Raw genomic sequence first — 13,928 nt, 5'->3', positions numbered from 1 at the left:
TTGTGTTTCAACGGCTTAAAATCGTTTGTGTAAAACTGCAGTGCTTAAAAACGCGTGTCCATGGTACAGATGTAGTCCCTCGTTTAGGAACAAGCTCCTCGTTTTGTCCTGGCTGGTCATTCTCCACCTGGTTCTGTCTCCCCTCAATGCCCCGTTGTGGCGTGTAAAGATCACAGTCATACAAATAATGAAAAAGTATTACCGTAAACAATGTATTTTTTTTTTTTACGATGAAATAAACGTTAGAGCATAATATGAAATGATAAATATCATCATATTGCACAGCCCTATCATGATATTGTAATTTTTGTTATTTTATCTATTTTATTAATAAGAAGACAATAGATGCATAGATAAAAGTAATAAACAAAAGGACAAATGCAATAAAACTAAGACATCAATGAAAGTACAGTGGGTCTATTGAACGGTAGCATTCAAGTAAGAGATAATACAAAAATTGTATAAAGTAATCAAAAGGTAAAAAGGTAAAGCACTGCAAAATCTTCAGTGTATGAATTAAACTGATACACCCATACTCAGGTGCTCTGCATTTAACCCATCCAAAGTGCACACACACAGCAGTGAACACACACACACACACACACGGTGAACACACACCCGGAGCAGTGGGCAGCCATTTATGTTGCGGCAACTGGGGAGCAGTTGGGGGTTCAGTGCCTTGCTCGTGGGCACATCAGTCGTGGTATTGCCGGTTATTGAGACTCGAACCCACAACCTTAGGGTTAGGAGTCTAACCATTAGGCTCTGACTTCCCCTGAGTACTGCAGAGAGTTCTGTGGCAAAGTTTATTTCGCTTTAACAATTTTTTTTTTTGCAACAAAGCACATCCGCGCTTTACTTTATCATTTATGCGTTTTTCTTATTCACTTTTAAATTGTAAGTAACTTTAAGCAGTCCTGCACTGCACAGATATATAAAGTTTAGTCAGTGTTCATGCAGGAGTGGAAGCAGTGCGTTGTACACACACTGCCCTGCTGCAGCACTTGAAGCAACTCAAGAAAAATTGCTTCTAAATATCCAAAAATTCTTCTTAAAGAATTGTCATTCTTAAAGTATCTATACTAGTAAAATTAGAAATCATACTGTTTTTCAAAGCAGGGTAACGCAATACCTTTTTAGTACTGGTATACTGAGTAATGTATATACACATATAAAATTATACATCATGAGGGAAAAGTGTGAATTTTATTCACATACTTTGTTGCTGAGTGTCTAACCTGCTGGATTTGAGCAAAACGTCATCCTCTTCATCATCACATGGCCTAGACTCAGGAAGCTGACGATGTTGCGATGCCAAGAAATTGAACATATCAAAGGTAGATTTTCTGTTGAAAAAAAAAGAGGCAATTTTTGATTTCCAAATTTGGAAAGGAACAAATAAAGGAACTGAAAATCATATGTGACAAAGGCATATATGAGTTTTAGGCTTGCCGCGATAGACAGTGCTGACTGTGATACCGGCGTTAAGCCGCAACACTAGTTATGTCACTTGCCCACCGCGGCACCGACCTCCACCATCGTTTTGATTTTTTTTATAGTAAAAAAAAATAATTTAGTTCAGTAAAAGAAAAGACATTACAATTAAAAACTGAATGCGGATGCTCAATGCAGCGTGCTGAACGACAGTCACTGAATATTTTGGCCTGATTTATCTAAGGTGATTTTGGAAGTTTTTTTACACATTCATTTCTTATTTAATTGGTTCCGCATTGTTTGCTGATTTGTACTTTTTTAAACTTTGTGTAATTTATTTATTTTATTTGACATCAAGGTGTATGCCATGCTTTCAAGCTTTCTTTTTCTATTTTATATTAGGCATAGCCTGCCCTATAGCATGATGTATTTTTATTTGTTTTGTTAATTAAATTTCTATGTTTTACATACAGGCTAAAGTGAGTTTGACGTTGTATTTTGTTGTTGCATTCAAGCAATTAACGATGAATTGCCGCTAATTCGAGTGAAAAGTAAAATGCACACTGTGCTTTGAAGCTATTTAAAAGCTTAGGAAAGCAAGGAAAAGAGGGAATGCCCCTGCCTCCATGGTGATGCCTGTATTATCGGTGTTGTCACAAGTCGATTAACCGGTGGGAAAATTTCCTCACTGTCACAACCCTTATGAATTTACAGATACTTACCGCACATAAACCTCTGCGCGGGCACAGCCACTGGGGTTTATTGGCAGCTCCTCTTCCGGTGTTTCATGCTGGTGGAAACGGAAGCTGTGTTTCTGGCAGAGAGAAGCACCCTGCAGCTGCTCCAGCAGAAAGAGCACAGCATCATGGAGGACACCCAGCACCCTGGCACCGCTGACCCTGCTGAAGGGGAACTGCTCTAGCCGACAGCCTACCCGTGCCTCCTGGACACCGTCCATTACTGCCTTCCACGCCACTGAAGAAACACAGCAGAGGAAACATATAATAATGTGCCAAAGCATGAAATGAACAAACTCATACTTATTTCAAAGTTTCACTTCAAGGCTCATCAATACTGACCATCCATGCTATCGGCTTCTACGCTAAAGCCATCCTCACTGGTAATCTGGAAGTGCAGGTGGGGCTGATTCTGACTGGCACACTTATCTTGCTTGCCTAGTGATGGAGAGTCCTCATCTGAACTCCATCCTGAAACAATTGCACGTGTAGTGAACTTTCAAAACCTGTTACAGTTTAAGTTCATTGAAAAAGCTTTAGCAACTACACCAAATATTTATAAGGTAACACAATATGTATTCACCTGCATAGGGGGCCCAGTCTGAGGAATCACCATGTTTGGAGCTCATACACTGAGATTTAGCACTGTCCTGTTTGTCATTTCTCTGCACCGCAGTGGGCTCGGATTCATTTGGAGTAATTCTAAAAAGAGGAAAAAGAAAACATTGTGATTTTCTTGGGTAAAACATGACTTCATGTGATTTTAAGTCATCAGCACTGACCGCTGTTTTTCTGCAACCTTGGATTCATCGTTCTTTGGCTGGTCTAGAGATTCAGCATCAGGGTCATCAAGCACATCTTTTATACTTGGGGCCTTTATTCTAACCCGGTTTGACCTAAACATTAACAAAACAACTTGATTACTAATACATTATAATATTAAATAGAACCTCAAGACCTAATGATATTCAATGTAAAAATAAGCAAAAAAAAATCTTTCATTGCAAAAACATTAACGGGATTGTGTAACATCTGACTAAATATGACTGAATATTTATCCCTACCTGCTGTGGGCATCTTGGGAATAAGGAGGAATCTGTTCCAAGAAATCCGTCCTGCATTTTTTCATACCAATTCGATCAGTTCCTGAAGACACTCTCTTGATCTTGACTTGAGGTCTGGAGTGGGACAATATGTTGGGTTGAGTCCGAAGATGAAACCCAGGGAATGAATCCTTTGATTCAGGAGAGAGGCGTTTTTCGAGGAGGAGCTGAGAAGGGCTCATGCCAGTGGGACTTCCTATTTCACAGTGACTTGCCATTGCTTTATCGATTATCACCTGGGCCACCTCCTTCTGCCCACCTTCAGAAATCGAGCCAGGTCTTTCTATCGACGGACTGATGCTGTGCAATTGGCTTCCAGGATAACTCTGGGGAATCCTCCTGATTAGCACTTGGGTTGGTGGTGTTGCTCTGTTGTTGTTGCTGTAAGATAAGATACGCATTGGTGTGGTTTTGCCGAGGTTAGCCTGAACCTGCGGTACTGGTATCACTATAACCTTAGGAACGGGTCGCTGGAGAACATTGCTGTGGATTATCTTCGCAATCTGGCTGATTTGGGTGTAGGAGGGGGAATTAGAGCTAGATAATTGGTATGTATTAGTTTGTGGGTTTTTCACTAGAATCTGTCCCGCACGGTTGACCAGAAGAACCTGAGGTGTAGGGGGTGGACCAGGTAAACACTGGGGCAGAGACTGTTCAGTCACTTGTTTTGGGGTGGCAATGCGTATGGCGATTGTACGACCCTTAGTGGCTTCCTTAGGCAGAGCTCCAAAACCATTTACTACAACCGAAGCAGGAGCAAGTGGAGTTCCTTGTGGTGCAACTGAAATGGTGGGAGAAGATGAGACAACACTGACAGGCATGGAAAGTGGCAGAGAGTTGGAAACAGGCATTGCCATCTGGAATGTTCTGGGTTGGGAACTTGGTTGTATGGTCACAAAACGTCTTTTTGTAGTTGTAGCTGGTGCAACAACATGAATCGTTCTAGTACTACTCACTGGCACAGATGCTGCCGGTTTCTCAACGGGAGACAAAACTCTCTTAAAAACATGTTCATTCTTGTTTACTGGTGAGGAATCAGTTGCCACCTCAGCCGCAGTATTTTCTGTCAAGTCCAACACCCTGCCATCAACAGCAGATATGAAATTTCCACTGGTGTCATCCAAGAACACTTCTTGCAAGACTTCTGTTGATTCATTTTCAAGCAAGACTTCTTCTTCGGTCGTAACAAGATCACCACTTTTGTAAAGTATGGGAGTTGTTCCTTTTAGTTCTTCGGGAAATGATGCTTCTTGTCCATTCGATACATCAGAATCAACAATTACGTTTCCACCATCTTCAAAAGAAGTTATTTCCTGAATTTCCTGTTCTTCACAGACCTGGTCCATGCTTTGAGTCTCCAGCTGAGAATTCTGATCAACAGAATCGGTTTTATGTGGATTTGCAATAAGTGTTCTTGGGCAAACTAGCTGCCCGTCGCCAAGGGTTCTGCCCTTTTTTGGACCAGTGTGTTTTAATGGCTCAATATCCTGACTACAAAAACTACTTTCTACTTCCTGAGTATCATCGTCTGTGTTGGCTTCACCTGTCTCACTCTCTGAGTCATTGTCAGCTCCATCCAGCTGTGAGATGGACCCTGAGTTAGGAAGGACAGAGAGATCTGCCTGTGCTGATTCTTTGGCAGGTTCACGGACCACAACTGTGCGAGAGAAATTCAGATAATGGTCAGTGACATCATCATCATCTGTTTCCACTGGCATCTCTGAAGTCACAGGAGATGACAAGCCCGTCCTGCCACTGGTGAATTTGAAGGCTCCTTCTTCTGTATCTCCATCACCACCTTGAGAATCGCAGTCCAGAGCCACATTTTCATTGAGCAAAGCCTCATCAAATTCAAGCTTTGAATTCAATACCGAGGCCACTGCTACATCTGTGTCTGGATCAAAGTGCGCAGAGAGCAGTTCTTGATTCTTATCAGTTGCTGTGGGAATTCTGTGGCTTGGGGCACGTGCAGCCTCCTCCGGCCCTGACAAGGCAAAGAACTCTTGAACCACCTCCTCAGTGTTATGCTGCGCAGTTTTGAAAGGCTGTTGATGTCTTGGGGAGTGGCGGACAGATGAAGGTATGGTGGAAGAGGGACTTTGAAGAGTTGCTTGTGGTGGAGACGGTCCTGAGGTGATGCTAGAGGGAGACAAAGAGGAAGGCCTCCCTCTTCGTCGAGGTAAGGTGGAGCTCATGAGGTTCTTGGTTGCACCAAGTGGTGAGACAGGGGGGCTAAATGAAAGTGACCTAGGGTGAATCAACCCCCCTGATCGCAAAGCCATTGGGCCTGAAAGTACCACAGGGGGAGGAGAGGCATTTCTGCTACGTGTGGAAAGTCTCCTTGTTGCACGTCGTGTCTCATCAAGGTCACTGATGGTCAAAATGTGATGGGATGTGGAAACAGCATTTCCTAAGAAGAAATTTGAAGATAGCCATGTATGACTTCATTGTGAATAATGAAGAGTTAACGGGATAGTTCATCAAAAATTTAAATATTCAATAGTGTTGTCAAAACTGAAATGTAAAAAAATTGACACAATGGCCAATCAGAGGTGTTTGAGAATCCACACATCAGCGCTCAAAATGCTAGTGGGAAATGCTGGTATCGTCACATTTTTTTTAATTTCAGTACCGACCGGGGGTTTACAATAGGGCTGTGCAATTAATCGCATGTGATTGTAATGCGCATGATGGAGATTTACTACTAATCACGGAACCAGCTTTACTGACGAGATGCGCATGATAATCGCATGCGATTAATTGCAGAGACCTAACCGACAACAGTACTTTTGACAACACTAATACTCAACCTCATGTCATTCCAAACTCATAAGACTTCAATTAATCTTTGAAACACCAATTTCTTTTTAATAAAACCTCAAAGATTATGTAATCAAGGTTATAAAGGCATCATAAAATGAATCTATAGGAATCGAGCAGTTAAATCTTGTGAAGAGATATGATTGTTTTATATGATGAACAGATTAAATTTTTACTAGGGATGGCCCGAGCCAATTTCAAGGATCAGGGTAGGGGTGTGCGATATAACGATTTTTAATTGTGGATGATAAAAATGTCTCCACGATCTGCTTTTGAAGAAATATCTTAGTATCGTGCTACAGCACACATTCTATCAGCTGCAGTTCTGGCGCCTCCGTCATATACTGTACAATGCCACATGCATTCACATCAGTGTTGACTCAGCAGTAGAGTTACTCTCACAGGAGTTATGCTTTCATTATTTGCATGTGCTTTTAAAATGTTTTATTCGCGAGCTGGTCTGATCTGTGCTTTTTCTGAGTGCTGCATATACCCGAAGCGCACGTGCTGAAGCCTGTCAAACAGCGCCTGATTATTGAACTATTGAAGTTATTTTTTGCGCTAATACTGTCAAAAAGACTGATAAAAAGACACACACACACACAAACATGCAAATAAGTTCAAACATCAATTCAATATCTAATATTTCCAGAATATTATGAAATTCGAGATGGCCGCCCCCTGGTGATGTCATAATATGCAAATTAGATGAGTATATTTACACCCCACATAAACTATCGGTCAAGCCCAACATTTTTCTAATTCACAGTTGCTATGGGTTGCGTCTTGATTCGGACTTGACTCCATTCTAAAACAGTGAGATGATTCTTTCTAACCTTATCTCCACTTTATGTTGCAATTATTCTGCTAATTGTTCATATAAAAAAAGTTTACATCAGTAGTCCCATATTCATAATTGTGACCACAAAGTCTGTTTACAATGTCTACCACTGTAACATGTTTACATCTGCAAATGTCTATACAGTGTGTGCATATATATATATACAGTGTGTGCATATATATATATATATATATATATATATATATATATCGTCGCAGTCTGATGAATACCACGTATGTCCATTTTGCCGATTTTGAGATTTTTCGACGGATTGAATGTCCAGGTTCATTTCCGTATACAATATGCTTCACATATCTAAATGGCCAATGAAAAGTTGTGAAATCATGTCATCTGATTTTCACGTATATCCATTTGGTGTCAAAGCTGTCAATCACGTCGCGTATCTCCCACCCTGTGGAAGCATCTCGCCGGTCTCGTGAAGTTTCATCGAACCTCAGCACTGGATAGTCGAATAACACTGTGAGGTAAAGTATCAGCAAACGTTTGTTTTTGACAACTGTTCTCAAGTTTATTATATATTTAATAAACTAAGACGTAGGCTATTTAATAAACTGAGCTTATTCATCTGTCAATATGAAACGCGACTTGGCCATTCTAATTAATGATCGGAAGAACGCGTATCGACCACCGTTACTGTAAAATATGCACATATGTCCATTTAAACTCAATTTTGGTCAAATGTGGATTATATCATTACACTGGCAAGAATATGGTTACATGTAAAGATGCAGTACCAAGTATGACAACGCTACATTCAACTGCTTTTGAAATACGGTGTTTTTTTCACTTCCTGAAAAGTAACCGTTTTGGACATACGTGAGTTTCATCGGGCAGCGACGATATATATATATGCGTATCTTTTAATATACATAAACATACATCATAAATATGTTTCTATTTCTCTCTGCACAACTCTGTATACATTGGATTGATTTTAATAACTTTATTATACTTGAAGTGTGCACCAAACATACATTCCTATAGGAATATACAAGTATCGGATCGGGACTCTGTATCAGCAGATACTTAATATTCAATGACTTGGATCGGATCAGGGGCACAAAAAACCTGATTGGGAAATCCCTAATTTTTTACATATTTTAATTACATTTAAACAATGATGGACACATCCATAGGACACATCACATTTGGTGAACACAAAAGCTCTAACGTGCGTATGTGATGCACAAGAACCAATGAGGTTTGTTTCAGTGTAATAAATGCAAAAGCTTCAGTCACACGTTATGCACTATACATGATATGCGTGCGTGTGTATTTATACACGTGTGTGTGTCTGTGTTGGTATTGATTATTCTTTGGATGTTAATACAAGCAAAATCTGTTAATCATATAAAGCTCTCATGTCTCTTCACAAGCTACGGACAGAATCCTCTCAGGTTTCACTGTGAATATCCTAATTTGTGTTTTGAAGATTAATCAAAGTCTTACGGGTTTGGAATGGCATGAAGGTGAGTAAATTAAATAATTTACTTTTTTGACTGAATGATCCCTCAAATCACATTCGGTATACTTTGATTTATTTGTTTGGTAAGCGAACAGAACTTCAAACTGATGCAAAGATCTTACCTGGGGAAGGTAACGGTCTGGACATTCCTCCTGCTGGTCTTCTGCTGTGTGGATAGCCAGGAGTCTTACCTCCCGCCCCTAAGTCCTGTTTGGTCTTGGGGGGGGTGCTGGGAGACAGCCCAGGTGAAAAAGATTCGCTATCTGTGCCATCCTCATCTACAAGACAGAAATATGATTAGTCAGAATTAAAAAATATATATATATATTTTTTTTTTAAATGAACACTAATTACATAGATTCCACACCATACTGGCACAAAATTATATAGGCTCTAACTTAAATATTTGTAAAAATTCATGAATATAGACAGTTACATATTCATTTACACACCATTGTGAGCTTTTGGACTGTGTACAATTGTGTGATTTTCTCCCTGATCCACCATGGAGCTAGGAGTTTTGCACCGTGTTGATGGTTGCACCTCTGTCACTTTACAAGTGTACCGGCATCTCCTGCGAGGGTCAACAGTGCTCCAATACCATCTAGAACATCTGAAACCACATCAAATTATGTGAACAACTATGGCTCCCCAGGATTCATAATTAAAGTGTCATCTGAAACTGCTACTAGTGTATTGTTAACAGTTCTGCTAGAACTTGCTTTTAGAAGAACAAGATGCCCTTTTTTATTATTTTCTTGGACAAAAATTATATTACAGAAAAAAAGTAGATGATGCTTTGATAACTAGGGCTGGGTATTGAGTTATATTTTTAGGTACCGACCAAATTGCCTCGATACTATAGAGTATCGAAAAATGTCTTATCGTTCAGTACCAGATAGCAACACCTAAGGGGTTAATCAAGGAAAAACACTACGTGCGTTCGACTTGACACTGCGCAGATCAATAGGTGTTTGATATCAAAGTACAGTGATAGCGATTTGAAAGCTAACGGAGCAGTCTGGTCTTTATAGCTCTCATGGTACTTTGATGTCAAACACTGATCGGACTGTGCAGTGCACTGTCAAGACAAACACACCTACTAGTTTCGACCTCACCTACTAGTTCCTAATCTCATGAAAAAAGATCACACACAAATCATAAATTGTCATAATTGTGTGTTTATTAGGTTCAATGTTTCATCAGTGGAAATGTTTTTCTGGGTTTCTTACTGTACAGAAACCTAATGTGAAAGTGTAATGGACGTTCGTCAGAGTAGACAGGGCACAGGAATTGAGAAAGAACGTGTAATATGAGTGACATAAGAGCGGTGAATGAACTTCCTCCTAGTTAGAACAGCGATCGCGGAAGAGAAAACACAGGCAGACAGCGCCGGAAGCTGCTAATGCTCATCAGTAAATCAGTGGAAAGTGAATAGAAATTTTGATTCTGTCTAAGCTATGCATTTTAAAAAGAAATCGCACTATTGTAAACATGGCCTAAAAAATTTGGAAACTTTGTTTAAATTATTTGCACTGATTTCCTGTGTTAGTTACATTTTGTTCTTTTGTGCAGTGGCTCAGGAGATGAGTGTTTGATTATATAAAAATGAGCTGAAAAAGGTTTTGTTTTTTTTTTTGTCTTGAGATAGTGTGATGTAATCTTGTTACAACAGATTTCATAAAATTGGTATCAGAAAAAGTATCATTCAGGAATCCGTACCAAAGTCAAGATACCCAGCCCTATTGATAACTGATCAAGGACAATATCAAATTAACTGATTAATAAGCTTTTAGCTGAGTGACTTTTAAACTTCATATTACTCACTGGTAACCAACTGGATACAATTTTCCAGAATTTGCAGACAGCTCCGTCAGAACACCAAGTTTTTGTACATGTAGGGACCCTGCATAGATACATAATAAAACATGTTAAACTCTCTCTTATATTTAATGCACCAACACAGAAAAAGAAAAAAAATCACCTGTTTACTCACCAATCATCACATTTACAGACTCTGGCTCCAAGCCTGTTAGAAACTTCCTACGCAGACTGATTCCATCAAAATCTACGTAGACCCTTCTGAGAACTTCAAACCCATTGCTTTGTTCAATCCAAAAAGAAAAACTTGAATATAATTCTTCACACTTCGATTTTACAGTAAATGTAAAACATTAAATATTAGTTTTCCTCTGAGGCTGCATGCATACCTTGTTGTTTATGAGGTCACGGTGTTTGTAACAGTAGACTTTCTTATCACACTGGAAGACACAGTTGCTGGCACGAGCACACATGAAGTGGTAGTTACTCTGACATGAGGTAAGGCAGCAGCCCACAGTTGCCCCTGTCTGACCACAACGCTCACAGCGCTGGCAAAAAAAAGGTAATGTCAATAAATTTAGTTCACCAAAACAAATAATATTCCATTTGTTCATATTGAAAATGGTATAACGACTGCACTTAAAAAAACAATATGACATATATATATTAGAGATCGACCGATATGGGTTTTTCTATAGCCGATGCCGACGCCGATGTTTAGAGGTCAGGGTCAGCCGATGGCCGATATGTGCTGCCGATTTTTAGGGCCGATATCTTGAAGTTTTCCCCCTCATTTGCATGCTAAAATGTCACACTAATAATAAGTGGATGCACAACATTTCTAAACTTATCATCATTTGTTGAGCACTGACTTGAACCATCTCTCGAATCTTAATTTTGTGCACTGCACGGTATTACAAATAAAAAAAATTATCTAAAGTTAATCAAACAACTGACCAACTGACCAAGTATTAAATATATAAAACAAGTAATATAATATATATATATATATATATATATATATATATATTATATATATATATATATATATTATATATATATATATATATATATCATAAATGTAAAGTCAATCATTTACATAAAATTTTTAGAGCATTTATCAAGCAGAATTTTTCAAGTTTGTTGGAACATAAATGTAAACTTAAATATACATTTAAATAAAAGAAATACAATTTTATAAATAAAAATCAATTAAACTGAAAAATATAAAAAAATAATATATATAAAAAATAAATAATAGTAGTGCTGCAAACACACTAGCAACCAGCAACATTTGTGTCTGGTATAAATGACACAGAACACCTAAAGTGCATACTAACTTCAAACTTACATCGCAGTCTGTTCATTATTAAAATAAAAGTACAGTCAACCAAACATATAAAAGGTTACACTTGTCAGTTTAAATAGACCGTAGTATACCGGTCCACTCTGCTGTTATGCCAAGGACGTTTTTGCTCATGTGAAGAGGATGATCTTTTCCGTCTAGTTTACATTAAAAAAAATATTATAGTTTAACATTCAGATACATTGCGAATATGGAAACATTTGGATATGTGCAGAACGAGACGTGAGCAACAACCTCCAAACACATCTAGCCAAACCCGCGCGCGCTCATCCTCGTCTGCACGCACGCATGCACTGTCACGATCTAATGCACTGTAAATGCTGGATTTTTTAAAACAAATACCCACACGAATGCAAAAATTCAAAATCGAACAACATTCAGAAGAACAGGATCAAATAAAGTACTGGTCATAATACTCGCATAAAATGTTTAATGTGAAAAAAGCTGTTCACTGACTGCGCAGCACAGCCACAAGCGCCACAGTTACGTTTGGGATAATTTTATTTTTAATACCATATCGTCATTTGAAAACATTGCAATTGCGTTTTAAAATACAACAACGAGCACCACGAAACCATTTAAAGAGGCGCATTCAGCGGTCTCCTTGACGGAAAACAGTCAACTAAGTAAAATGATCTCAAATGTACAGCGCGCTCCGTTCATTTTATCAAATGATCTTATTCAGACTAAAACCCCTTTAATTCGGGTGAGAAAGCGTTTATTTTCTCGAATGGCTTTTGCACATCCTGTCATGCCGGTGACTGCATGCCGCTGCAATAGACGCATTTTGCAGCATTAATAACACCCCTGCAGGACGCATTTTGCAGCATTAAGCTTATTCATTGATTGTTAATTTAAACGACGATCGATCATGGAAATGAACAAATATTGCCATCCCTAAATGCAAATGAGTTGGATGGAAACCTGGCTATTGTCTGCATCAAACCATGCTTCCGAACAAATGTCATTCACCGTTCTGGACTGCTGCAGGACAGCTGTCTCCGAGCACGGTGCTGTCTGTGAGCTGGGCGGAGTAACGCTGCAGTGTTTGTGAGAGCTGCCACCTTCTCCACCCCATTTACAGAGTGAAATTCTCTGACTACCTTTATCTTCCAGGACTGTTGTTGAATCTTCCAAAAGTTTTGGCTTGGGGTCCTTCACATGCGGCAGCAGCACTTTCCACCGCACCAATAACACGGGGCTGCCCGCGGGACGTGCCTGAATTTAAATCGGCGCTACTAAACACGGATATCGGCCGATGCCGATATATTAAAAAATGACAAACGCAGCATACGGTGATATGGAGAGAGACAGAGTATATATATATATATATATATATGAAACTTATTGTTCAGTTTCAACTATCTAAATGACCTTGACTATTCTATATCAGTTCGTTCTGTCCAATATACAGCAGCCCATGAAGCGGCCCCTGGCGACGGCACTGTGGACATGTAGCAAAGCTCCTTTGACATCCTGCACCTCCGCCGACCACATGCAGCAGTTCACATGGGCCCATTCGTTCTGTCCAATATACAGCAGCCTACCAGCACCCTACACAAAAAGACAACACAACTCAGCTGAGCCAAACATGAGACTCATCTCTGAACTTAGAATTGGTCAAGGCTTCACCTACATTCGGTTTGGCGTCTCCATGTTGCTGGCAGAGGGAGCACTGTCTTTCATCCGAGAAAGACTGAGAGTTCACATTCTGCAGATCTGTAATTTGTGGGAGGAAAAAAAAACAAATAAACAAAAGACACAAAAAAGAGAAGAGCATGAGCCATAAAGATAAAAACAATGCATTTACCTTGAGATTCCGATTGAGGGTTTTCTGGATCCTGCTCTTTTAGCCACTGTGCATAACTGTGTTCATCGCTGGGGGGAATTATAGCCTCTGGGAGCATACCGCTATGAAACAAAAGAGGCAAGATGGACCTTAACTTAAAAATATCACAAACACAAAAGCCTGATTGCATGTATTAAATCCCCAAGTAAATTTGCTAAACTGCCTTAAACTCTGAAGGATGACTCAATGTTATTTTCTATGGTAACTGACAGCATACAAAGTCAGATATTAAGTTGTGTTTAATCACAGAAAACTTTATTGCTTTAAAAATAAGAAGCATAAGGTTCATACCTTGGAAATTCTTGCATATGAGAGTTCCAAGTTTTGGGGTCCTGACTGTTGAACCAGCTAAATACTTGCTCTAATAGCTGCAAAGACAACGCAAAGACATTTAAAAGAAGCAAATTATACACCAAGATGAACTACAGCCTGTAAACATCACTCATACAATATGCATTGCATTAAAATGCT

The 13,928-nt window shown here is 39.3% G+C and overlaps 1 protein-coding gene across 1 annotated transcript in view; it reads right to left on the bottom strand.

Moving 5' to 3' along the window:
* The window catches only part of LOC109112389 (histone-lysine N-methyltransferase 2B-like), a 39,152-nt gene that overhangs the window by 3,177 nt on the left and 22,047 nt on the right, over positions 1-13,928 (bottom strand). The window contains 15 exon segments of the mRNA XM_042776376.1: positions 1,239-1,346; positions 2,157-2,409; positions 2,514-2,642; positions 2,755-2,873; positions 2,954-3,067; positions 3,236-5,684; positions 8,544-8,699; positions 8,874-9,034; positions 10,249-10,327; positions 10,418-10,535; positions 10,632-10,790; positions 13,028-13,162; positions 13,245-13,327; positions 13,419-13,519; positions 13,749-13,825. Coding sequence (XP_042632310.1) covers positions 1,239-1,346; positions 2,157-2,409; positions 2,514-2,642; positions 2,755-2,873; positions 2,954-3,067; positions 3,236-5,684; positions 8,544-8,699; positions 8,874-9,034; positions 10,249-10,327; positions 10,418-10,535; positions 10,632-10,790; positions 13,028-13,162; positions 13,245-13,327; positions 13,419-13,519; positions 13,749-13,825 — 4,241 coding nt within the window.

The sequence above is a fragment of the Cyprinus carpio genome, chromosome A19 (assembly GCF_018340385.1).
Source record: "Cyprinus carpio isolate SPL01 chromosome A19, ASM1834038v1, whole genome shotgun sequence".
NCBI classification, from domain to species: Eukaryota; Metazoa; Chordata; class Actinopteri; order Cypriniformes; family Cyprinidae; genus Cyprinus; species Cyprinus carpio.
Note: the sequence above shows the minus strand (reverse complement) of the source record. Positions and strands in the feature narration are given on the sequence as shown.